This window comes from Bipolaris victoriae, assembly GCF_000527765.1.
Source record: "Bipolaris victoriae FI3 unplaced genomic scaffold scaffold_35, whole genome shotgun sequence".
In the NCBI taxonomy this organism is placed as follows: domain Eukaryota; kingdom Fungi; phylum Ascomycota; class Dothideomycetes; order Pleosporales; family Pleosporaceae; genus Bipolaris; species Bipolaris victoriae.
The window spans coordinates 157,080-182,083 of NW_014575357.1; the positions used below are offsets into that span (position 1 = coordinate 157,080).

The 25,004-nt window shown below is 51.9% G+C and overlaps 9 protein-coding genes across 9 annotated transcripts; 5 read left to right on the forward strand and 4 right to left on the reverse strand.

Annotated features, from left to right (window-relative positions):
* Positions 1–84: 84 nt before the first annotated feature.
* On the forward strand, positions 85–3,748 carry COCVIDRAFT_97334 (hypothetical protein; the record flags this gene model as incomplete). The annotated part of the gene is made up of 3 exons (XM_014701944.1): positions 85–846; positions 907–3,314; positions 3,385–3,748. 3 exons carry the CDS (start codon positions 85–87, stop codon positions 3,746–3,748), a joined length of 3,534 nt encoding a protein of 1,177 aa, XP_014557430.1.
* An 854-nt stretch (positions 3,749–4,602) lies between these two features.
* COCVIDRAFT_97259 (hypothetical protein) lies at positions 4,603–6,853 on the reverse strand (the record flags this gene model as incomplete). Its single annotated transcript, XM_014701945.1, has 3 exons — positions 4,603–5,728; positions 5,781–6,025; positions 6,320–6,853. The coding sequence occupies 3 exons, from the start codon at positions 6,851–6,853 to the stop codon at positions 4,603–4,605; spliced, it is 1,905 nt and encodes a 634-aa protein (XP_014557431.1).
* A 2,210-nt stretch (positions 6,854–9,063) lies between these two features.
* On the reverse strand, positions 9,064–10,230 carry COCVIDRAFT_37122 (hypothetical protein; the record flags this gene model as incomplete). The annotated part of the gene is made up of 1 exon (XM_014701946.1): positions 9,064–10,230. One exon carries the CDS (start codon positions 10,228–10,230, stop codon positions 9,064–9,066), a length of 1,167 nt encoding a protein of 388 aa, XP_014557432.1.
* A 1,129-nt stretch (positions 10,231–11,359) lies between these two features.
* COCVIDRAFT_15360 (hypothetical protein) lies at positions 11,360–13,640 on the forward strand (the record flags this gene model as incomplete). The annotated part of the gene is made up of 2 exons (XM_014701871.1): positions 11,360–11,422; positions 11,472–13,640. The coding sequence occupies 2 exons, from the start codon at positions 11,360–11,362 to the stop codon at positions 13,638–13,640; spliced, it is 2,232 nt and encodes a 743-aa protein (XP_014557357.1).
* Positions 13,641–15,873: 2,233 nt separating this feature from the next.
* Positions 15,874–16,326, forward strand: COCVIDRAFT_15361 (hypothetical protein; the record flags this gene model as incomplete). Its single annotated transcript, XM_014701872.1, has 1 exon — positions 15,874–16,326. One exon carries the CDS (start codon positions 15,874–15,876, stop codon positions 16,324–16,326), a length of 453 nt encoding a protein of 150 aa, XP_014557358.1.
* A 782-nt stretch (positions 16,327–17,108) lies between these two features.
* Positions 17,109–18,407, forward strand: COCVIDRAFT_15362 (hypothetical protein; the record flags this gene model as incomplete). The annotated part of the gene is made up of 1 exon (XM_014701873.1): positions 17,109–18,407. The coding sequence occupies one exon, from the start codon at positions 17,109–17,111 to the stop codon at positions 18,405–18,407; it is 1,299 nt and encodes a 432-aa protein (XP_014557359.1).
* A 2,389-nt stretch (positions 18,408–20,796) lies between these two features.
* Positions 20,797–21,432, reverse strand: COCVIDRAFT_25987 (hypothetical protein; the record flags this gene model as incomplete). Its single annotated transcript, XM_014701888.1, has 3 exons — positions 20,797–21,179; positions 21,251–21,338; positions 21,412–21,432. The coding sequence occupies 3 exons, from the start codon at positions 21,430–21,432 to the stop codon at positions 20,797–20,799; spliced, it is 492 nt and encodes a 163-aa protein (XP_014557374.1).
* Positions 21,433–21,593: 161 nt separating this feature from the next.
* On the reverse strand, positions 21,594–22,080 carry COCVIDRAFT_15364 (hypothetical protein; the record flags this gene model as incomplete). Its single annotated transcript, XM_014701874.1, has 3 exons — positions 21,594–21,848; positions 21,888–21,959; positions 22,066–22,080. The coding sequence occupies 3 exons, from the start codon at positions 22,078–22,080 to the stop codon at positions 21,594–21,596; spliced, it is 342 nt and encodes a 113-aa protein (XP_014557360.1).
* Positions 22,081–23,646: 1,566 nt separating this feature from the next.
* COCVIDRAFT_97274 (glycoside hydrolase family 76 protein) lies at positions 23,647–24,849 on the forward strand (the record flags this gene model as incomplete). Its single annotated transcript, XM_014701947.1, has 1 exon — positions 23,647–24,849. One exon carries the CDS (start codon positions 23,647–23,649, stop codon positions 24,847–24,849), a length of 1,203 nt encoding a protein of 400 aa, XP_014557433.1.
* Between the last annotated feature and the right edge of the window lie 155 nt (positions 24,850–25,004).

Below are 25,004 nucleotides of genomic sequence, written 5' to 3' on the forward strand. Positions count from 1 at the left end.
CCGACCCGTACGTGTGTCTGTACATATGCGAACAATTCCCCGGAACCCCTCCACGCCTCGATCACGCTCAGGTAGACGCCCACAATGCTAGGATCACTCGCCAGCCGCTGGCAGGCGACGGGCGACCAGCAAAAGACTGTCCCAACCTGGTTCGACCGTCACCTGTCCCCCGTCCTGCTCTCGGTAGCCAAGAAGGCATGCACGCATCCCATCCATACCATTGTCACCATTGCCTTCCTCGCCAGCTACTCGTACCTCGGCGTCTTGGACAAGGGACTCTTGGAGAGTGGCGTCGACGATGTCTCCAAGAATGTCGACTTCCAGTCCCTTTTGGCGGGCAGTAAGACACTGAGGGTTGGAGAAGAAACATCATGGCAGTGGGAGGCCTCGGACGCCAGAGGTAGTGCTGCCGACAACGCTCAGGTATGTCCCACTCACTCACATCTCTCCAAACCTCATGAGCTTACATGTTCGCCTGCACAGGAACTCGCCCTTGTCACCCTCGTCTTCCCCTCGTCCAGCACCCTCAACTTGGCCCCCTCGCAACAATCTGTCCCTCAGAATGTGTCTGCACAGCTCCTTCCCAGCTCCTACAGCCCCTTCTCCACTCTTTCTGACGACACCTCGCTCGCATACGCCATGCCATACGACGAGGCTGCCAAATTCCTCGAGGCCATGCAAGAGATCCCCGCACCAGAGGATGTCACCCAAGCCCAGAGCCCTGCGCAGGAAGGTTCCCGCGAGCAGAAGAAGTGGATGATGCGTGCCTCCAAGAACGGCAATGCCCCCTCAGGAATGCGCAACTGGATCGTCGACTCTTGGACCTCATTCGTTGACCTTCTCAAGGTACGTCTATTTCTTCGTCCCCCGCATGGCGAATGCGCACTCTGCTAACTTGACCTCCAGAATGCCGACACTGGTGATATTGTCATCATGGCTATGGGATACCTTGCCATGCACCTGACGTTCGTGTCCCTCTTCCTCGCCATGAGGCGACTGGGTTCCAACTTCTGGCTGGCTACTGCTGTTCTGTTGCAATCTGCCTTTGCCTTCCTCTTTGCCCTCGCTGTGACGACCTACTTCGGTGTCTCTATCAACTTGATCCTTCTCTCCGAAGGACTTCCCTTCCTAGTTGTCATCATCGGATTTGAAAAGCCCATCGTTCTCACAAAGGCCGTCTTGTCTGCCTCCTTGGACGGCCGACGAGCAGCCGAGGAGAAGCGAGGCGAGCCTGTAACGATTCAATCCGCTGTGCAGACTGCTATCAAGAAGACTGGCTACGAGGTTGTCCGTGACTATTTCTTTGAGATTCTGGTTCTCGTCGCAGGCGCCTTGTCTGGAATCCAAGGTGGTCTACGCCAGTTCTGTTTCCTAGGTGCCTGGATTCTCTTCTTCGATGCCCTCATGCTTCTGACCTTCTACACGTCCATTCTCACCGTCAAGCTTGAGATCAACCGAATCAAGCGTCATGTTGCTCTTCGCCGCGCTCTCGAGGACGACGGCATTGACGGCAAAGTCGCCGAGAGCGTTGCTCGCAGCAACGACTGGCCCAGTGCTCGTGACGTGCAGGTTAGCAACAACAGCAGGACTGTCTTTGGACAGAAGATCACCGTCCCCAAGTTTAAGATTTTCATGGTCGCTGGATTCTTCCTTGTCAACATCCTCAATGTTACCACGCTCAAGTTTGGCCTCACGCCTTACAAGTCCTATTTTGTCTCTGTTGTTGGCTCTACCCCTCCCCTGGATCCTTTCAAGGTTGCTGGAAGTGGCTTGGATCACATCTTCGAGCAGGCAAAGGAAGCCGCAACATCAACCATTGTTACTGTTCTCATGCCGATCAAGTACGAGCTCGAATTTCCTTCGATTCACTATGCCGAGCCTTCTCTTTCCGACTCAGAGCATGCCTTTGGCACGAACATTAGCACTCACATTGTCGATGGCGTGCTCAAGAGTCTGGAAGATCCGTTCCTTAGCAAGTGGATTGTACTTGCGCTTGTCATGAGCGTGGTCCTCAACGGTTACCTCTTCAATGCCGCTCGATGGACAATCAAAGAGCCGCACAAGCCACTCGAGCCTCCTTCCCCCTCCGAAGTCCTAGATGGAGCCCCGACTGTCCCTGGAACCCCTCGCGTTCCATCCATGCACATGCCTACCCCACCCCGTACTCCTGGCCCAGAGGAACAAGCCAAGTGTCTACAGCCACTTACACAAATCCAGACAAGACCCCAGCTAGAGATTCCAGCAGGCCCAACGGAAGAGCAGCAACGTCAGCCCAACCGTCCCTACGAGATTCTTGAACAAATGATCAAGGACAAACAGACCCCTAAGATGACCGACGAGGAACTGATTGAGATGTCGCTCAGGGGTAAGATCCCAGGTTACGCACTGGAGAAGACGCTTGGCGACAAGACTCGCGCTGTCAAGATTCGCCGTGGTCTCGTTTCCCGAACACACGCTACACGAGAGACATCAACTCTGCTGGAACGCTCGCTTCTGCCATACAAGGATTACAACTATGATCTTGTCCATGGCGCATGCTGTGAAAACGTTGTTGGTTATCTCCCTCTTCCTCTTGGTGTTGCCGGCCCAATGCTCATCGACGGTCAAAACTACTTCCTCCCCATGGCAACTACTGAAGGTGTGCTTGTCGCCTCAACTTCGCGTGGTGCAAAGGCTATCAACGCTGGTGGCGGTGCCGTTACTGTTATCACTGGCGATGGTATGACTCGTGGACCTTGTATTGGATTCGACAGCCTCGCACGCGCAGGTGCTGCAAAGATCTGGCTTGACTCTGAAGAAGGCCAGAGGACCATGAAGGATGCTTTCAACTCTACTTCTCGCTTCGCCAGGCTGCAATCGATGAAATCTGCCATTGCCGGAACCAACATCTACGTTCGCTTCAGGGCTACGACTGGCGATGCCATGGGCATGAACATGATTTCCAAGGGTGTCGAGCATGCTCTGAACGTCATGGCTAATGACTGCGGCTTCGAGGACATGCGTGTGGTTGCTGTATCTGGTAACTACTGTACCGACAAGAAGTCTGCTGCCATCAACTGGATCGACGGTCGCGGCAAGGGTGTTGTTGCCGAAGCCATGATTCCCGGCGCTGTTGTCCGATCAGTCCTCAAGTGTGAAGTCGATGATCTCGTCCAGATGAACATTTCCAAGAACTTTATCGGCTCAGCCATGGCTGGTGCTATGGGTGGATTCAACGCGCATGCTGCGAACATTGTTGCTGCCATCTTCTTGGCTACCGGCCAAGATCCTGCCCAAGTTGTTGAAAGTGCCAACTGCATCACCATTATGAACAAGTAAGTTTTTTTTCTCTCTTCATATGGTCTGTCTATATTGGGTAACAAATTTGCTAACATTTTCTACCAGTGTCAACGGTAACCTTCAGATTTCGGTTTCAATGCCTTCGATAGAAGTCGGCACCATTGGTGGAGGAACCATTCTCGAGCCCCAATCCGCTATGCTCGACTTGCTCGGCGTACGAGGTGCCCACCCAACTTCTCCCGGTGACAATGCCCGCCAGCTTGCTCGCGTCATTGCCGCCGGTGTGCTTGCAGGCGAACTGTCGCTTAACAGTGCGCTGTGTGCTGGCCACCTGGTCAAGGCACACATGGCACACAACAGGAGTAACGTTCCCTCGCGAGCGCCCACACCCGGCACCATGACGCCCGTTGCGTCAGGTACGAGTCTGAGCCTGATGAATGCTGCTGCAGGGATTGTGCCCAAGCGATAGAGAGAGAAAGAAAGTATTAACGTTTGTAAATGGAACAAGTGTGTTTTTTTTTAATCCCTATACATATTGCATCTGTATGATGGTTGGGGAAGAGGAAACAGTGTTCTAGAATTTTTTTTATTTTTATTTTTACCCTGGGCTTTTCCCTACTTACCAAGAAATGGTTCTTCTTCTTTGTCCTTGATTTGCCCACTCACACTTTAATTTCCCCTTTTGAGCAAAATGTTCCTGTTTCCCCCCAGGATCAGACAACTTAGGCATGCAAATACAAACTTTTTTCTTTTAGTTCGGTTAGAGATGTGGTGTGTGTGTGTGTGTGTGTGGGTGTGTGGTATGTGAATGGGCAAAGGTGACGCATAAGTACTTCTCTAATACATGTTCTCATGTCTCTCCGTTTTTGTTTTTCCCGATGATATTTTCATTGATAAGTGTCCAAGTTCACATGGGTTTGTGGCCGTTATATGTGGCATGTCCCCTTGTTTGTATCCATCCACATACACATAAAACGCTTATCCTCCCCCCTCTCATGCCCAGAAGAACAAGAAAGCGCACAAAGGCGCGTTGGATGGCCCCTTTTTTGCACATCGAAAAGGACAGTGACTACTTACTACAAACTAATGCTATGAGAGGAGAACAGGACGTTCCACTACATGGATATGACCCAACTAAAATCGGTGGGGAAAAAAAAAGAAGAAACACACAGAGACACAGAGACAGACACCAAAAAAGAAAATTGAGCAATGAAAGACAAGAAAGGAAAACCACACTCTACGCCGTCATGACTTCTCATAGCAATCCCCATTGTCAAAAAGCGCGCCAGCTCTTTACCAATCCTTTGTAAGTGACGATGATTGTCATGTTCCACCAACAGAGATGTTGTTTCTTAGACCACTGGGCGCAGGTCCCTTCTTGGCTCGACGGCCCAGAATACTCGATGTGTCCATGTTGAGCTCAAAGGCACCCTTGTTCTTGACCTGGCGCTTAGCCGCGGCTGCTACAGCGGCAGAATGTTGGCCATAACCCCGTTGTTGTGGTGCGGCAGCTTGCTGTTGACGTGCTTGGGCTGCGGCAGATAATGTGGTGTTGCGCATCTTCTGCTCCATACCAGACACGTCGGCACCTTGCGACTTGGGAAGCTTCGCTGGTGGATGTTGTGACGAGGGATCGTATGGTACGGACTCGGCAGTGTACTCATCATCGTCTTCGTTCTCGTCAAGTGCATTCAAAGAGTTCATGGCGTTTGCCCCACGGTATCCTTGCTTGAATTGCTTCTTCCTCTTTCCCTCCTCTTCTTGACGATGTACAGCATAACTGACATCAAAAACTTCTCGAAGGTTGACGGCACCTGGCGAACGGAAGTCCATGCGGCGCGCACCTGGCGACTCAAGGTGGGTAAAGTCTGGCTGAAGACGCTCCTTCTTGGCAGCAGGTGTCGCAAGAGGTGGTGCGTCGTAAGCAGAATAAGTAGGCTCGTCAGCCTCACGTATCCATGGGTGGTTGAGGAACTGGTTGATGTCATAACGCTTCTCAGGGTCTACTGTCAGTAGGTGGGACACCAGGTCTTGGGCAGACTTGGAGATGTCGTCCCACCAGGGAGAAAGGAAAGTGTACTGGCCACGCGCAACCTTCTCGGTAAGGGTCTGGATGGATTCGTCGTAGAATGGTGGGAAACCGCAAAGAAGAGTGTAGAGCACGCAACCCAGTGCCCACATGTCAACACTCTTGGAGTAGCGCTCATCCTTGACAATTTCAGGAGCGGTGTAACCGACAGTACCGCAAGGTGTCATTGTCTGGGTATCCCAAATGACCTTGCTGAGACCAAAGTCGGCAACCTTGATCAGACCGATGCCACCAGCACCCTTACCCTTGACGAACTCGCCCTCATCAGCCTTTTCCTCATCATCAGGCCCTCTTGGCTTGGGGTTTTTGGTGGGGACAAACGGAATTGGGTAGAAAAGAAGGTTTTCAGGTTTAATGTCTCTGGTTATGACGTCAGTGGTTGATCTCGTTGACGTAAGAGCAGAATACGAACCGATGTACAACACCCGCCTCCTCGTGCAGATATTGCAGAGCCTTGGCGACTTGAATAATGGTGTGGCGAGAAAGGTCCTCTGAAAAGTAGGTAAGGCGAACGATTTGGTGGAACAGTTCACCGCCGGGGCACAACTCGAGGACAATGTAGTAGTATTGCCGTGATTCGGAAAAGTCAATGAGCTTGACAATGTTGGGGTGGTCGAGTTGGCGCATGATTTGTACTTCCTTTAAGATGTTTGCTCTCTATAGGGCAGTTAGTGTCTGCCCACAAAAGTCCATGCATGATGGGAAACGAGGATGCTAGGAAGTCGAGCATCAGGGAAGTAAATCTATCGCACCTCTGCTGCTTTTGGCGCTTTGAAGTCCGGATGTATATGCTTGTCCTACACCGGCCTCGCGTTGGTAACGTCCAAAAAACACCCAACTTCTTCTCGGTGCGGGATCGGGTAAGGGAGAGGAATGACGACATTGTAGAAATGGGCAAGAGGGCAGGAGGTGGGGCAGAGGGTTTGGGCAAAGGATTTGGGTAGTACTGACCTGCTGTGAGTTCATCTCGAACTTACGAACGACCTTGATGGCGACTTCGTCCCATTGGCCAGTGTTGTCTCGTGCGCGGTAGACGTTACTGAAGGCACCGTCACCCATCTTCTCGAGCAGTGTCCAGCGCTCGAGGCCAGGGTATCTGGGCAGCTTGCCCTTTGCCTCGCGTTCCTCTGCAACAATGCGCTCGAGTACAGACGGGTCAACACCGGCGCCCTTTGCGGCAGCCTGCTTCTTCTGGTTGTCGGCAACGGCACGAGCAGCGGCGTCGCCTGCTTGAGCGGCAATGTGACGGTTGTCGCCAGCGCCAGCGCCGACCGAGTAGTCGCCATGGGGAGCAGGGTTGTTTTGAAGGGGCTTGTGGTCCATTACGGGCTCCGAGATGCCATGATGTGCGGGCTCGGGAGCCTGGTTGTAGCGTTGATGTTGCGACTGGGCATGGACATTGGATACATTTGTCGTGGGCTCAGCGTTGTGGCGGGCCTGTTTGCCATGGCGCAGGAAGTTCTTAAAATTCTGTATGGCGGCCATGTTTAGTGTGCGTGTGCGTGGACAGGAGTGAATTACAAAGCCGCTGGGGATGGCGGGGTCGCTTGGGCTGGGAGACGGATATAGGCAGAGATGGGCTTGATACGACCGAGTATAGCCGGGTGTAGCAGCAACAGCAGTAGCAGCAAAAGAAGGAGAAGGGGAAGAATGCAACGGGACGGTAGTGTCACGGCAGTGGACTGGTGGTGGAGAAAATGGGAAAAAAAGACAATGGGAAAGGTGGTGGTGGTGGTTGAAGAGAAAGGCGTGCACGAGCGAGGGAAGGCGTGAGGTGAGGCCTGAGCAGGAGAGTAGGAGCGACATGCGTCATAACGCGTCCGTGCGCCAGATGACGATGCGGGCTACATCATCGCCAAACAAGCTGCAACCACGCGCGCCAGCCCTGAGGCGGCCATGGGGCGTTATTGTGCCCGTCGCGCCCCTGACTGGTGCGTGGGTGGGCGTGTGTGCCACTGCGGCAGTCGAAGAGGAAAAACATGGGGACAGGATGCAAGATGGGCGGGAGAACAGCAAGAGAAGAAAAAAAAAACAGGGAGACCAAAAAAAACAAGTCGTCTCACCTCAATTACTGGCAAGCTCATCTTCTTGCGCCCGCTCCGTGGAGAGCTGGGCGTGGACTGGAATTGCATGTGCTTCGCGGGGAAGGGCAGCTCTGGATCTCGATGTGGGCGTGGCTGTTCTCCACCAAAGCCAATACTGTATGAGTACGGTACAGTGACGCCGCGTTTGGTAGCAGCAGTAGTGGTCAGGGTGGAGGTATGACGCTCGTCTGGATATTTTGGCGTGCCGCGTCAAAGACGTCGCAGGGTGTGGTGGTGCTGGTGGTGCTTGCTGTGGCTAGCCCAGAGCGAGCAAGGGTTTGCCGTCGGACGTGGACAGAACGGGCTGTGCTTGGTGTGATGTGGCCTTGGGGGGGGGTGCGGCTGATGCTAGAGTAGAGTAGAGTAGAGTGCAGTGCTGTACAGTGCTCTAGGGTGGGTGTAGGGCTAGTAGGGTGTATAGCAGGTGTTGATGATGGGCAGTCGCAGGCAGTAGTGGGAGTGTGGTAGTGGTTTGCGCGGGGCTATCTGGTTTCGTCAGACTGCAGTTTTTTGGCCGCTCACGGGCAGGCAGGCAGGCGGCAATCAATCGGATGGAACAAGAGGAAGTTTGGCGGCTGCGACGGTGCTTCTAATAAGCTCTATGTAGCATGTGGGCAACGACTTGATATTTCTTCTTCACCACACACGCTACCTCCGCGCGAATGCACTCTTGCCATAGCGGCGCACCGCGGAATGGCCGGCAGCCCTCTCTCAGCTCCATGGCATGCCGCGAGGTTGAGCGGATCCGTCAACTAGAGGCTCACAAAGCTCGCTAGGCACGGGGCGGCCTACGCCACACTGCATGCAGCCCTCAGACAGGCCTTGGAAGAGAAGACGCTCTCTTAGCATGCCAATCCGACCATGCCAATGGGCCCCAACGGCCACATGCATGTACAATCAAGGCAGAGCCCATGAAAAAGCCCACCCCCTGCCCTTGCCCGCTGCCTGTCCGTCTGCTGGGGACGCAATCTCCCGCCGTCTCTGCTCGACGCCCCCCCTCCCCCTCCCCCGATGGATTAATTCCTTTGGACTCTCTGCTCGCAACCCAACGGTCCTAGTCCGTCTGCAGGGTCCATTTAGTGCGGCGGATCTCTTACGTCACTGCCTAGTGGGAACCGCCTCAGAAGACGTCAATCACTCGCCTTGCGCCCTCGCCTCTGCACACAAACATCCTTTGACGCCTGTGGCGTAACTCGCACGACAGGTTGGCCTCCAAGTACCTACACTACAAGCATGCCCGCCATGTGCAGCCCATGTGTCGGCCCGGAAGATGCAGATGTGCCCTTGGGCTGTTCCTCACGCGCATATACTTTCGGCCCGATGCCCGATCCGGCTTCCGCTGTCCCATTAGTCGACGAGGGGTCTCCAGCAAGCTCCTTCGCGCACGGGGTCTGTAATCATCAATAATACACTACTGCTACCATTTGCTCTGCTCTCCACCTGACAGCTACCGGCCCATTGCCTGTGATGCCGGCCCTTCCTAGCCAGCCAATGGCCGCACCACAACCACCACAGCCTCAGCCCATGTCGCTCTTGGCAACATGCTCACCCCAACTGTTGATGCAAACGATATGCCTTACCAATCGCTACTGCACACTACGGCCATCCATTCTACAACGCCTCGCATCTCTCGCATCCACAATCAAATCCCCACGTCTTACTCAGCCTCAGCATCCTCTGCCCGCGACTCAGCTTCCTCTCCTCTCCACTCAAATACGTAATGCACAGCTCCTGTCCCTTTTCAATCTCTCTTCCCGCCCTGAAATACCATATCCTCCCCTCCCGCTTCTTCTCAATGTTCGGCCCGCACGAGTGATTGAAGTAGCTTGCAGCCGGCCAGCATCCATAGCCGAAGAACTCTGACCCTTCGTCCTCGAGCGAGCGAATGCCAAACGAATTGTGCGAGTCGCGCTTCGACAGCGTGAGAAGCGTTTCCGCAGTCACCAGTGGGAGGAGCTCCACGGGCAGAATCGCAAGCAAGTGCAGGTAGGCCCGTGTGAAAGCATCCAGATCATCAGAACTGTGGTACGGCGTGTTGTCGTTTGCAAGCGCCTCTAATCGCTCCCACTGCTCAGGATGATGGTGGCGCCACAAGATACCACTGACACAGAAACTCATCACGTCGGGGGTAATACGTCCCTGTAGCGCCTTGGAAACAGCCTTTTTGTGCTGCTTCGAAATGGCCACCGCAGCTTGGCCGTCCACACCATCCGCTTGCTCCGCTTCCCTTGCACTCCTTATCAACTCCGCCTGCCCAGCCACACTATCCCAAGCTTTGCTAATGTCTTTTTTCTTGGGCCGCGGCATGTCAACGTCCACCATGTCACTATCTTCTTTGCTCCTCTTTCGGATCAGATTCTCAACAGCAGTCCAAGTCTGGATCCCAATCTCCCCCTGCTCCTCCTGCCACGTTTTTTGACACGCTTCCGAGCAGAAAGCAAACCCCACTGTCTTGTCTCGTATGCTCAGATCTCGTCCATAGTCGTACCCAAAACATTGCCCGCACACCTCACGTCTATACTCGCGTAGCAACACGCACAGTGTAAGATCCGTTGACTGCCATACAAGTGTGCCTTCGGGGATGTCTTGGGTAGCGAAAACGGCACGGCCGGCGGTCGGTGTGTGTCGAACCTGGAATAGGTGAGATACGGGGGCGCCCGCGGGGAGGTCTTTCGGCGTGTCGGCAGGGCGGATCGAAGAGGCAGATGACGGTCGTGAAATACTAAAGACCGAGTCACCGGCTACGGGGACAGAAGAGTCGCTTTCGGTAGTGTCCATGGTAGCAGTTTTGACGTGATTAGCAGCACAACAAAGCGCAATGGCAGGTGAGTAGTTCGGTGCTCTCTTCAGGAGATGCTAGGCGGGCGGACGAGCGAGTATGATGGTATAAACAGTAGTGCCCCTCAACGTCTTATCGTGGGCGAAACGTATGTACACAAGTGATAGCACGGGCTGAGGTCAGTTGCGTATGTCACATATGCTCATGCTGGAGTTGGATGATAAGAGAGAAGCCATTGTGGATAAACTTGGGACTAGGTCTGGTGTGGGTACGCTGGATGATGGCGGTTTGACACAAGACGAGAGAATGTGGGATGGCGAAAACGCCGTTGTGTCTAGATTCTGGTGATCGGCGCACGGTCCACATTTTCAAGATAGGCGAAGACCCTGATTGATCTGGCGCCACGCGTCTGGATCGCTGCAACAATCGCGCCGACTCCGACCAGGCCAAAAGGCTTGAATATCGTATTCGCTCCTCAGACCTACATTGATGAACTCACCGATAGGCGACGCGCAGATGGACATTGTGCACACTCCACTCGAAGATGTAAACACATTATCCTGCCATTCCACCATCTCCAGCCACGCGCGCAGCTTCGCTCGTCATCAACAATGACTGCCACTTCACTCCAATCAAGCTATTCATTTTGATAAACTCGGTCGCCTGTATTGAACTTCTGGACATCAATGTCGAAACCGAGTGCACGCATATCACTCATCTAGCACGGACGCAGCCCGGGAATAACAGCTTCATTCCAAGGAAGTATTCAGCACCATCATGTCCCTTGTAGTATTGTAGGCAGCAAGTCGAACCAGAAGAGATGTTTAATATCGCGAGCCGTTACGGATTGATCGCGGACCGGATGGCGCCTGGTGCAAGTTCGCAAGCGGATGCACAACAGGCAGCATCGTTGGAACTAGTCTCAATCTGGACAGCTGCCTGAATACTTGCGCAAGGGGTATCAACTCCTCCAGAGCGCCTGGAAAGATATAAGGAGGATAACGCAAGACTTGAAGTTAACAAAACATTCATTTCCTCCAAAATCAATCAACCAGCCTTTTCAGCATCTCCTTGATATTTCCACTCAATTGACTTCACCTCATCACATAGCCTCTGCCCATCGTCATTATGGCACCAATCACAAGTCCTCTTAAAATCACCAACCTTGAAGATGGAGAGACAATTCATCAAGTGCGATATCTGTTGCTATATTAGTTGAACTTACTAACACATTCCCTAGCGCTGCCTTCTTGTCACCGGAACGTATGGCTTCGAAGCCGCTGAAGGAAGTTACATCCACGTGACTACCAAAGCAGCAAACAAATCCGAAAACTTCCCAGAGCAGACATGGCCTCTAGCAGGCGGCCATTTCAAGGCCATGGTCATGCTCTCGCCAGGATTGAACAGGCTCGAATTCGCCTACATCTGTAACGACTGCATCGAACATACTGTTGAGACGAACGTCAATTACTGGCCTCTGATGCAGTATCCACCTCTCCACCTCGCAATCATGGTTGCTTCTGACTCGCCGTGTCTCATGGATTGTCCTCCTAACAAGGCTGCTGGTGTATCTTCAGCACATTCGGACTTGGATGCTGCCATTGCCAAGCTTCGTATGACTGCGTACATGTGGCAAGCCATGACTGCCGAAGATTTGAGACAAAAAGGTATTGGAAGGCGCTCCTTTAGATTAGAGGAGGAATGGACTGCAGACACTGTTAGTCGGGAGTTTACCAATGCGCGCATTGGCCAAACTCTCGCACAGGACGATGCTATACGGTCTACAGCCAAGATTCACATCATCCGCTCCTCCAAGACAGTCAAGGAGATTCGCGACGAGAACATCGCACAGCAGAATGAAAGAGCTCGCACCAAGGGCGCCGTTTTCGACTATTTCAAGGAAGCGTTGACAGATGCTGGAGGTCCGTTCGTTCCTGATGCTCAGCCTATAGTAGCTGGCCTGATCTTAGACTCTCACTACAGCAAGTCCAAGGATCTTATTCTCGGACACGCCGCCCTTGGTTGCCATGATCAGCGTGGTATATCATTGGGCATATTTGGAAGCCACTTGACCTACTCTTGGCCACGCTTTCTAGAAGAAGTTACCAGCTGTTTGACCGACACCCGCAAGCCTGGAGAAAAGGTGGGTAACGACAACGGACAGTGTACTACCTTATGGGAAGCCTGTGCAATTGGACAGGGTGCTCACATGCATGAAGTCGGTCATGCATTCGGCTCGCCGCATCGCCCTGGTATTATGGAGCGAGGCTACGCCCAAGACTGGGTCAAGAACTTTGTCTCTCAAACCGCATACTCGCGCTACCTGAAGCAAGAAGGCGTAGTCGTTGACCCGGAAAACACACCCAACAACGCACGCTGGGACCTAGCAGATGCACTCTCCTTCCGCATGCTCCCCCATTTCCGCCTCCCAACCGACCCCATCCTCCCCGAAACCACTCGCAAAGCAAGGCCAGACGTGAGCATAACTCACAATGACGAAGGTGGTCCCGCAATCCTCCACATCAACTCACCCAGCGGCATCGCACGCATAACCTTCAACAACACCGAGCACTCACAGCCCGAAGAATGGCTCAACAACGCCCCCACAACCATGCAATTCACCGAGTCAGAACTCGACGAGCGCTTCACCCGCACCTCGCCCCTCGCTCTCCGCATCCTCGCCTCCAACGGCCGCGAAACCACCACAGCAAACGTGTGGAAACTCCTCGCCAGCAAATCCTTCATCCGCATCCCCGGCTCCAGCATCGTCCTCCGCAAACACCTCGCATACACTTCCTCCGACTCCTCCGACCGTTACCGTCCGCGCGACCCCTACGAATGGGCGCAGCTCCTCCGCGAACGCGGCGCAGACGGGAAGTTGCACCGCGCCGTGTCGATTGACCTGCGCGTCGGCTGTCTCTGGGACGGCGGTGTAGTCAAGTACGCGGACGGCCATGTGTCTCACTGGGGTCCAATGCGAACGTACGGTTCCACCCACCATTTCGGCGGCCACGCCTCCGAAAAGATAAGGCTACCTGAGGGCGTCGAAATTACCTCTATTCAAGTTAACCCCGACGATGGCGTCCGCGTGCATTTGTCGAATGGAGACAGCAAGGGTGAACTCAATACGGAAGATGAAAGTGAAATCATCGAGGTTAAACCCGCCCAAGATGAAATCGTCGTGGGCTTTTTCGGCAAGAGTCGCCGTGATGGTGGGTTCAATGGCGTATGCGAATTTGGCCTCATCACCGTGAAGAGGGAGGTAGGCTGGGACGGCTTGCCGGATGAAGTCTTTGGACTTGTTGAAGTGAGAAATACAGCGGGATTGGAGGATGGGGAGCAGGATGATGCGCAGACGGATGATGACGAGGATGAAGACGAAGACGAAGATGAGGATATGCAGGATTGAAAGTGGTTTACCCATCTTTTTTTTTATAATCCTTTTAAACATATCTAATCATGGCCTTTTCCCCCTTTTCCTTCCTTTCTCCAACAAAAACCCCCCCCCCCCCGGTCTTTCCTAATACCTACTAATACATGCCCCCCTCCCCCCTCCCCTCTTCTACTACCCATAAGCACACCTCTCTAGAATCTACCGCTCCTCATCCTCCCTACCCCTCTCCTCCAACTCCCGTGCCGCCCTCGCAATTCGCGCCAAGCACTCCGGGCAAAACGTCTGATGGGTCAAAAACGTGACCCAGCGAGATGGCCAGTGCGACACCATGTAGCAGGTTTGCGAGTAGACCTCGCGGGTGTGTTGGCAGGTCCAGATGTCTTGGACGACTCTGCATTGGCAGTCTGTCGGGCGGGATAGGTCTACGGCCATTTTTTTTTGACTTGGTGGGTTTGGTTTGTTCTGATTTCTGTGCTTGGTAAGTGGGTCTGGGGTTAGTAGTGAGTTTTGTATGGTAAGGATCATATTTTGGGGAGAGGAGCGGAGTTTTTTTTTATATGGAGGAGGTTAATATGTGATGGTGTTGATGGAGTTCACAGAAGGGACATGTGTGATGGATTTTTTTCTGGGTCAATGATGAGGTTTGTAGAGGAAACGGTTGCTTCTGCATGTACTCATTGAAAGGGATGTAGCTGTGAGTTACGAGAATGGGGGGATGTAACATGCAAAATGCAGTGTTGAAGACTCGTTTGTTCATGTTGACTGCGATTGTCGATACTTCACTGTCACTTCTCTCTCCGTTGCTGAGAATCACAGTATTTGGGAAATGGAAAGTATAAGGGAGATTGCTCTCAGGGAACCGCAATAGCGGGATAATCACTATGTCCAACATCAATCCAGATTACAGCCTTGATTACTAATGTAGACTTCTGTGAAATTTGTAAAGTATTAAGTATTCTTATTAAGTCGAGTTCTATTCAACTATATGTTTCCAATATATAACGAGCAAGTAATATTAGCATTATTGCATAGTTACACTATTGTGGTAGTGGCAGTTTTCATCCGGCTATTTCGGACCCCCAAGAACATGGCAAGTGCTGAGATGACAAGTGCTGAAATGGCAAGTGCTGTTCCACTCAGTCTGTCTCAACAACACCATGGTACCTATCTCACGGTTTGATATCCGTACCAGTATCGAAACAGCAATAATGTCTCACTGCGTAGACGTCATTCCACCCTGCTACATGTGGCTTGGATGCATAGCTTGGAACCTGGGAGGGGCGAAAGAAGCCCCTCGCAGTGAATCTGCCAAGAGAGATCTTGGTGTAGCAGATGATGGTAGCCCCTTCAACTGGTAAAACTCACTACAGGACAAAGTCCAACACATGGATAGTCAGGTGCGCAAATTTATGCAGACTATTTCTGCATACCCCTAAACTCATGCCCACGTGCGGACTTCAGCTGCGGTATTTTTTAAAAAAAATGATGCAGTGTGCATGTAGACTCGGTAGGTGTAGAAATTGGTTGGGTCAAAGTGTTTCAGGTAGTATGTTAGCGCATCTATGTGTAGTCCAGAACCATTCGAACCGGATTACTCGACTACTGGCGGGAGAAGGGCAGGGAAAAACAAAGTCACTGCTTCCCTGTTCTCAATTCAACCACTTTGTATGAGGTGATCTCAGTGGACGATGCGTAAGAGCAAGCGGAATACCCACTGCTTCTTCTGAATCAGTCTAAGAAACGCCATGTATACGCAGATTGCCATATTATATTATGAGCCCCTCCATGGAAGGATTTGAGTTTGGTAATGGTGCTGGTAGGATTGAGTGCGACTCTTCGGCCACTGAAACGCATGTCCTCAAGCGTTCCGGGTTTGAGTCGCCACTACACAATAAAGACTACGGACGTAGTCCGACGTGGTTAGCCTCGAGACGACTTCCTGTAATCTGCCGGTTCTGCTGACAGGCGGGGGGTGGCCTGGGCCCCAAGTGCCGATGCTGATCCGTGAAACAGTGGCTATCGATAAGAAGTCGGTTTTGGTGGCTGGCCTTGGACGATGGGGTGAATTGCTCATTTCTTGGGTGCGCGTGACCTGGGATGCCGAGCGGGTGCCACGCGCGCCTTAGTAGCCAAGTGCCTATACTTGGGGCCCTGAATCTCGGGTGCTAATCTCGGAAAATAGATGGGCGTCAAAGTGGTCGCATAGAATGCAGAAGACGACAACGAAGAAGAAAAATAGTAGCATGGCATGCTGGGGCGCTACGGGCCAATCATACGGGCGCACTCACGTGTTAGGCTGCGGCGTAGCGTGAGCCGCAGAGCCAATCAAGTCCCGCAAGCCGGCCGGCCTGAAACGCAGCCTGAGCACTGCTACCAAACCTCGCCCCACCCACCACTGCCACCAGATCCCATCCTTCTCGATGCGCTGTATCGGGCTCGCATTCACCTATCGTCGGATCGCCCAAGCCTCGCTCCGGTACACTTGCGTGTACCCAGTCCCCATATTCATGCTGCACACCTACGCGTCGCTGTCCTTCTCGTCGTACCGTCCTGGCCGCTGCATCCATCCCCCAACGCACTCTCTGACGCTGCGGGCGGCTCGCACGCCCTTGGTTATTTCCCTGTGCAACTTGACCCCGGACAGACCCGCAATTCGGCACGGCAACTGGACAAAAGGCTAGCTGCCGTGTTCGTGTTGTAGATCAACGGCTCGCCTTGCCCTCCAATACCTTAATTACTCCTCTTAACGTATCGGATGCACGCCTAGTCTAGCCGCCTGGTCACGAACTACTCATCTCAGCACAAGAGTCTGGCCCTTGCGCCGCAAAAAAAAATAATCTGTGCCCAATGCTGCCAGGTGTGCGCGCTACGCCGCCAGTTGCGCGGTGGGACCAGTAAACCCATGGCTGGCGGCTATAGTAGTGGAGGTCGGCGTTGAAACGCTGTCCCAAGACCCAAACATCTTCGGCTGCAGGCACAGAATGTTGTCTGCAGCATCGCGTGCGGTGGCGCCTTGTTTCGATCCCTCACATGTCTCCTTCTCCATTGGCTCTGATCGCTTCTGTCCCTTTGGGTCGGAGATTTTGAACCATGTTTGACCACATTGCCCGCCTGGAATAAAGGTACATGGTTGCGCGAACCTAATCGCTTCTCACACACCCCTCCTGTGTTGTATCTTCACTTCACTTCTCTTGTCTATTTTTTTCTCTGTTTTTTATTTCCTTGCTCTGCCTGTCTGGAAAACGCTGTGCGGAATTCACGACACGGCTTTTTATTGAACAATAGCAACACTGTTGCTCCAGAGGTGAAGACGTCTACAAAGCACATGACCTTACACATTGTTCCATCACGTACCAAATCCCACTTCACTTATATCACCCCTGCATTTCTTCCCACGAAACCTTCTCATTCTACAAGCTCTTTGTTTTCTCCAGACACAATCACTGAGTAACTTCCACCACACACACATACATACATATCACAATGCCTTCTGTACGGAATACCATCGTTGCGGCACTCGCCGCTTTTCCCCTAGTCCACTCCCACAGTTGGGGAGAGCAGCTCCGCAACATCGACGACAAAGGCAAATACGTGGGCGCCTATGGCTATCCGCGAGGCATGGTCGATCGGGGTCAGAAAGGCCCCGATGGGAAGGATACAGACAACTCCATGACCTGGAGGATGCCCGAGTCCAATACCGAGGGCAAGGTCTTCATCGACGCCGACCAACTACTCTGTGCACCAACGCAGCGAGAGCAAAAACAATCCTCGGACAAGTTCCCACGCCTCAAGACTGTGCCTGGTGGCTTCGTCGCCATCCGCTACCAGGAGAACGGTCACGTCACACTTCCACAAAACAACCCCGAAAAGCCAGAAAAAGGCGGCACCGTCTACGTCTATGGTACAAAAGAGCCAAAGACCGACGAGAAGCTTTTCGATGTCCTTCAGTGGACCCAGGATGGTCAGGGTGGTGACAAGCGCGGAGTTTTGCTAGCCATGAACGACTACGATGATGGCCGCTGCTACTTGAACAACGAGACCCCCGTCGCCATGGAACGCAAGGTAGCCGACCCCGCCTACATGGCCAACACACCAGAGACTGGCCCTGCCAACTCAGTCATGTACTGCGAAACAGACGTGAAGCTCCCAGAAGACGTCGAGCTTGACAAGGCCTACACTTTGTACTGGGTGTGGCAGTGGACTTCTCTTCCTGGAAAGACACCAGGTCTCGACAAGGGCAAGGATGAATACTACAGCACCTGCATCGATGTCGACGTTGCATCTCCCAAAGTCGCAATGCAGGCTCTTGACTACGCTGACATGTCTGAATACGCCATGGGCCAGCAGGATGCTGTCAGCACTGCTGTCAGCGACTGGAGTGCGCGAACTGCACTTTACAATGAGATGCCGTTGAAGCGCGAGATGGGCCCTGTTACCTCTCTTCTTTCCGGAGGAGGCGACTCTGATGGTGGCATTCCTTCTGCGACCGGCACCGCTCTTCCTTCTATTCCTACTGGTGGACCACCCTTCTCCAACAGCACTCGCTCCGCCATTCCAACTACATCTGCGGTTGCGATCCCAACCTTCAGTGCCCCTCCTGGTGTCGTGCCCACCCCTTCCCAGTCTGGCAACGACGGCGTTTCCGTCGTCACAACCACCGTCATGGTCACTGTCACCGCACCTGCTGCCACTCAGCCTATTGCGCCAGTCATCACTACTCCTCCGGCGTCGGTCCGCAGCATCTATCACAAGAACGGTGCCAAGTTCCGCGGATTGATTTAGGAACAAGCCCCATTCATTTTTTCAACGACTATAACTTTCCTTTTTTTCATGTCGTCTTCATGTCTTTCCTTTGTATACTCCCCAAAAACCTTGTCTCCTGTGGCAGGCCACTGGTACAAACGAGTACGATGATGACGCACGATCAACGATGCACAGGCGAATCATGCTCCCTTTGATTTTTCACATAGCGTTGGCGTGTTTTTGTTTTCTTTCTTTCGGTTCTGGGATATGGATACGGACGATACCCCCTTGCATACATCCATTGGCGTTTTTGATTTTAGCATTTTTAGAAAGAATACCCCAACATGGCCATTCCATGAAGAGCTCCTCAAGGACTCGAATCAATCTTTTTTTTACTCAAATTGAATGCTGTGCACTTTTTCCTTTCTCATTGTGTGATGTGAATGTATTACTCAAGGACTATAGTCATAGTCTTTGTAGATAGTGAATTCCTCGCAAACCCGTGTCCCTAGTCATGTGACTAAGCTGCTCACAGCGATATTCACACTAGTACTCAGGCGTAGACCACTTCATAGGTCTACTACTGCGCGGGAACTTACTCGATACAGACTTCTGCTATAACTGAGACGTATAACATATCGATCTTACATCTGTGATATAATGACTAAGGCAGTCCATAGCAGTGTCCATAAAGAAAAGTGTACTTCTTGATTCCACATCGTACATAATTTTCTGACTACTCATCAGTTGTCATGATCTGAGAATAGGGATCTCCAGAGATTGGGACCGTAAATCCTGAAAAGTACAAGATTCATCAAGAAGTTCACTGTAGGTGGTCTGATCTATATCCTACATCAGCACATCCTTTGATCTAGGGATACTTCCTGTTTGTGCGCTACTACAGAAAGTGCCGGTGTAACATTTAGTACCAGCTAAAGAACCTTTTCAGGCAAACGGTCACCAGGTGCCATTGTATCGCTATGTTGATCTTCTCGTTCTGGCCCATCGGGACATAGCCCGAGAGCTGGTCACGTTATTGATACACAATTAGTATCCTGCAGCAAACATCGTCGTCACGAATGTGACTTCCAATACCAACATCCCTAGCCCAACGGGGCACCGGGACATCGCTACCTACTGTACCGATGGAAAAGATTGCCGTTCATCAAACCCAATTCCCGGAATATCAATCCAAGTAAGCCTAGTCAGCCCTATTTCCACAATTCTACCCGTACTTGTGCAACGTCCTACCGTATTTGATTCGCTTTCCAACAAGGGGCTGAGTAAAATAGTTCCCGTATCCCAAAATACAACCTCAAGCCTTGTCATTACGTGTCTCGACGTTACAGAAATACGTATGCGCTATATCTTCTCAGCCACTGCCGCGAAACTCAAGTTGCGGATCTGATCCGCCAAAGCCATACACTGCTCAGTACGGATACAGCCCACCATCTAGACAGGGGGGCGGGGGGGGGTCTGGCGTACGAGGCATCTCTCCCCTTTTTTTCCAAAGATTTGGAGAGAGATAACATGATAGTAGCAGCGATTGGCCTGAGCGCTCCCTCTTCCCCACGACCAACGATTTTCGCATCCTAATGCTACACAACCATGCAAGAAGACCAATTTGCCCCGGAACAAATCGCTTCCATTGCATCTCCCCTAATGCTTATAAATGTGGGAAAAGAGGGAAAAAATGATTTTTACCTCCAAAAAAAAAGATTCACCTATATATATATAGATCCAAGTTGACCCCACACTTTTACTTTATTCTCTCCAAGGGCCACACCAAAATCTTGCCCCCCTTCACCGAAATCCCAGACATTTGAGAAACCAATATGACAGAATTCAAAAGTTAGATACCACTAAAGAAAAAAGAAAAGAAAACAATGTGCAAAGACATTGACAAATACTGGCTCCACTGCAACCACCACAACTACATCCAAGCCCAACCATGCCGCGATGTGCGCAGGGCGCTGAACCGGATTAACGAGCCGTACTATTTCGGTCAGGTGGGCGTTGTGCCGTATCGCCAGTCGGCGAGGTGTAGGCTGCAGATGGTGTATCAGGGTTATGATGGGTATTGTACGCCGTGTGGTATGAAGAGGGAGGGGTGGAAGTTTAGGGGGTATGTGGAGGAGTGTGGGGAGTTGCTGGGGTGTGTGTGAGAGGGTGTGGGGAGGAGATGAAGTGCAGATATGTTCTTTTTTGCATATTAATGTTGATATGTTATATCTGGTTATGCGATTCAGACTTTGTTATTAGAGCAACTAGCTGTACAACCCCGTACTCTCTCTTACTCTTCTTCCCTAGCCGCAGTGAAAGGCTACCATGCCACTGCTTTACATTCCAATCACCGACTTTTAACTCTACTGCCTCTCCAACTTGAGGGTCTCCCAAAGGTAGATATCCACCAAAAGCACCGGCGCACTTATTTCACTTTCTGCGCAGCCTGCTTAACAGACATATCTCCCGCATCGCTCTGCAGCAAAGCCAGCGTAAACAACCCAGTAAGTGACAACCAAATGTTGCCCCAAACGCCAATGCCCATGCTGGTGTTGTAATGACTCGGCAACTTATAATGCTGGTACGCACCGATACCCGTCGCGACGTGGTGAAAGATCGTCGCCGCGACAATGGCTTTAGCATACGGCACCGACGAAAACTTCTTCGCCGACTCCGCGGTAAACGGTACGGCGTTGGTGAGGGAAATGAGGACTAGAGCGAGTGTGATGAGGCACCAGCCGTCGTTGCGCACGTTGTATGTTTCGAGGTCGTTGGGTGCGAGGTTCAGTTGCGAGGGGGGACGGAACCCTTGGACATTATTGTTAGTTTGGTGTGGATTGGAGGAGGTTTTCTGGTTGAAAGGGGGTTTGTATACGTACATCCGATGACCATTATGGGGTCGTATACACGACACAAGCCACGCAGGCCGTACCAGAATGCCGTGCCATACGCATATGCGTGGAAGACCTGGCACTATTGTTAGACCCTTTCTCTTACGAGACATGTATCTTGGTTGGCTTTCTCAGCGGAAAGCACGTACGGTAGAGTTCATGGAAGGCATGTTTGTCAAGGAAAGGTTGAATCAATTTCGCACGTTGGAAGCGCAGTGTACAAACTCAACTAGTTAATTCCAGTTCCCAAATACCCTCCTCCACCCGTCCTTTTTAAATCATATTTGTTGGGAACTACTTCCTGGTCCAACATGCATGCTCCGCGACGTCATTATGAGAGCTCCATTGGCTCCATCGGTGTTACTCGTGCGTGGTTGTAAGCCAGCAGCCGCATAGAGGGGGTGTTCCCCGCATAATCCGATCGAAGCAAGATGATCGTGCAAATTGTAGATTCGATGCGATCGCGCTTAGTTGTTTTTGGAGAGGGGGGCTTGTAGATTTTCCGCTTAATGGCTAACCGCCGGATCGTGTCGGGAGCCAGATCTATTATAGATCTGAAGGTACCATGCTGTGGAAGATTGCGCAACTAGTCATAGTGTAGTGTGGCACGTAGTCTTTGAGATACTCGGGAAGAGGCTACATGCGGGTAAATCTGTCTCTTTTTCAAGTTGCCAGGTCTGAAGGTGATGGCTTGAAGCTGAGGATGTTCAGTAGCACGATGACGACATAGTTCTTATCTTATCAGCCAAGCTGCTCTCACCAAGTTGCTTTTGTTTTCTCAGTGTAGCATCCTCGGAGCTTACGCCTTCCCGTGCCATGACCGTGGAGTTGGACCCTCGGCACGGCAGATGGTGACTACATGTTATTCATCTCGGCCCTTTAACCGTGCCACGATGCCATGGCGCCTGGCTCGGTTTAGATGACACGTCTCGTCCACTTGTCGCACACCCATTACTACCCACTGCAGCTATTCCATTAACAATCGGTTTCAATCAGTCAGTTACAGCGACATTTACTTCCATGCTCGGATGTAAGAGGAGGAGAAAAGCATAAGGGCAGAGTGGAGATGCCTAACGTGCAAATTATGGGAACGCGACAATGCTTTGCGAAGCTCCCGTAACGCATCGAACTGCGAGGCTCACAGAACAAAGTTGTGATGGAAGAAACAGTGTTCGATAGGCGCGATGGTATGGCGTATTGATCGGAACATGGAGCAGTGCTAACAATCTTCAGCGGTTTGGTCCGTGGCCAACTACACGCGAATCAATCCACCGAAACAATGCGCAAACACGAGGACACCAGGAACTCATCTGCTTAAACAACAATCCCGCTAATAGAACGCGTGGGTTACAAGTTATCGATAAGAGCAAGGGTGTCGCGTTCCTGCGCTATGAATAACCGGCCAGAAGTATTATATCTGCCCTCGTCACTCCAGAAACCTCTACGTACATATGACGATCGACATATTCATACGGTCGTAGATCAATGCAATCATAAAGCGCATCGCGAATTCTGATTGTGTACATGGTTTGCCATCACCACTTGCACACATTAACAACACCCTACCACGCCCTGCCGGAGCATACACATGTCAGCAACTCAGCATAAACACACAATCTTGATTTGGCTTTCAACGGTTTCGTCCGTCCAAATCGGAGAGGTTTCTTTATTTGGATACCGTTGGACACCTCAGGAATTTTGCACATGCAGCCAATCACGCCTCAGCGGGTACATGGCATGGCGTGTTTCAGGATTTGGCTCGGCCGTACAGGGATCTAACGACATAAAACTGGGTCGCTACCTGAAAATCAGGGGTATACGCTCGGCAACGTGGGCGAAAGATACGGATATGCGAATAGGAAGATGGGAAAATCTCTTGTTGCACAACGCATGCGTGTGCATTGATTTGGCGATAAGAGCTGGCCACAGCCTTCGGCCATAAAGTGGGATGTGTGGGTGGAGACAACTCAACAGTGCTAATTAGCAGTACGACGCGTTCAAATTTAAGTGGATGGCCTATGATGTCGAACCGAATTCTAGAATCCGTGCCATGAAAAAGGAGATATGCAGTGGTGTGGCTTAGTATCAGTAGGCTGAGTCGAATCCTTCTGTGGCAATGATTTGACTGGGTCCTACCACTCGCTCCGTCCTTCCTTCCACTTGTCTTGGTTTGCGAATCACTCGTTTTTCTTAACGGCCTCTGCCTCGTCGTTTTCGACGTTTTCCGTTCTTTACTTCACATTCCTTTGAAGCCTTTGGTACTGCGTGCCACACTACATTCATTTCACTGCGCAAGGTCGTTGCTGCAACCTCGTTCCTTACCTTTTCACGAAATTTACCTACAATCATTTTTTTATTGTTTTTTTGTTATTATTCTGACCAATATGATACCACCCAATTTTGCCAACGCTATAACCGTCGTTCTTCAATCCGCAGCGATTGCTTCTCAACCACCAGCACCAGCGCCTGCCACATTACTCGCTACAGCCCCACGTGTCGCAGGATCCCTCAAAGCCAGCTTTCCCAACCCAAATCTCGCTTTGTTTCCCCAACCATTTTGGTGGTGGCAATCTGGCTGTGCCGTCGATGCGCTGCTTACATATACCGATGTGACCGGAGACCGCCAATATGAACCACTACTCGAACAAACCATTCTCAGCCAAGCGACACCAACCAATGACTTCCTCACCATCGATGCCACCGGTAACGACGACCAGACATGGTGGGCCCTTGCTGCTGCCACGGCAGCTGAGCTCAAATTCCCCGAGGCCCCAGGAAGTGTACCATGGATCGACCTTGCGCGCAACGTCTTTGCGCAGCAGAGAGAACGATGGGGTAACGAGAAGAAGGGAGCAGCAGGATGCAAAGGCGGTCTAGGCTGGAAGATTGCAAAGGGCGACGGCGACGATGGCTTCTTTTACAAAAACAGCATTTCCAACGGCCTGATGTTCCAACTTGCTGCACGCCTGGGAAAACTATCGGCAGCTACCAACGAAACTGCCGCCAAGGAAGCTCAAGAGTGGGCAGAGAAGGTGTACGATTGGAGCCTGCATGTGGGGCTTGTGAGCGATCAGTTCGACGTATTTGACGGCACCGACGAGAAGAATGGATGTGCGGATCTGAACCACAACAAGTGGAGTTACAACGTCGGCGTGTACATGTACGGCAGCGCAGTCATGGCGGTACAGACTGGCGATGCAAAATGGGTCCAGAGGACAAGAGGCTTTATCCAATCCGCAAACCGCACGTTTGTTAATCACGAGACTGGGGCCCTGTGGGAGGAAAAGTGTGAGGGTAAAGAGGGAGAGGAGGCCTGTAATACCGATCAGGTCTCGTTCAAGGGTCTGTTAGCGAGGTGGTTGGGTGCGACGGCGGAGATACTGCCAGAAGTCAGTCTGGAAGCAAAAGCTATTGTTAGTCGGGCTGCAACGGCGATGCTCGACGGAAAGACGGAGGGTCTGGGTCCGATTGACTCGTTCAACGCTGTCGAGATTCTCGTTGCTAGCCTCAAGACGCAGGGAGTAAAGGGAGAGGGTGGCATGATTGGACCGCGAAGCACAAGGAGAACAAGAAGGGGAATCGCATAAGCTTTTTACATGGCAATTTGTTAGACTGTCCAGTATATTCTATCCTAGACTCGAGCAATGTGTAAACATGCTACTGGGCATCAGGTAATGATGTGCACTATAGGTGCCGATGCTATGGAAGTAGTGGAGCATTCAACCGTAGGCCTGCGACTCAT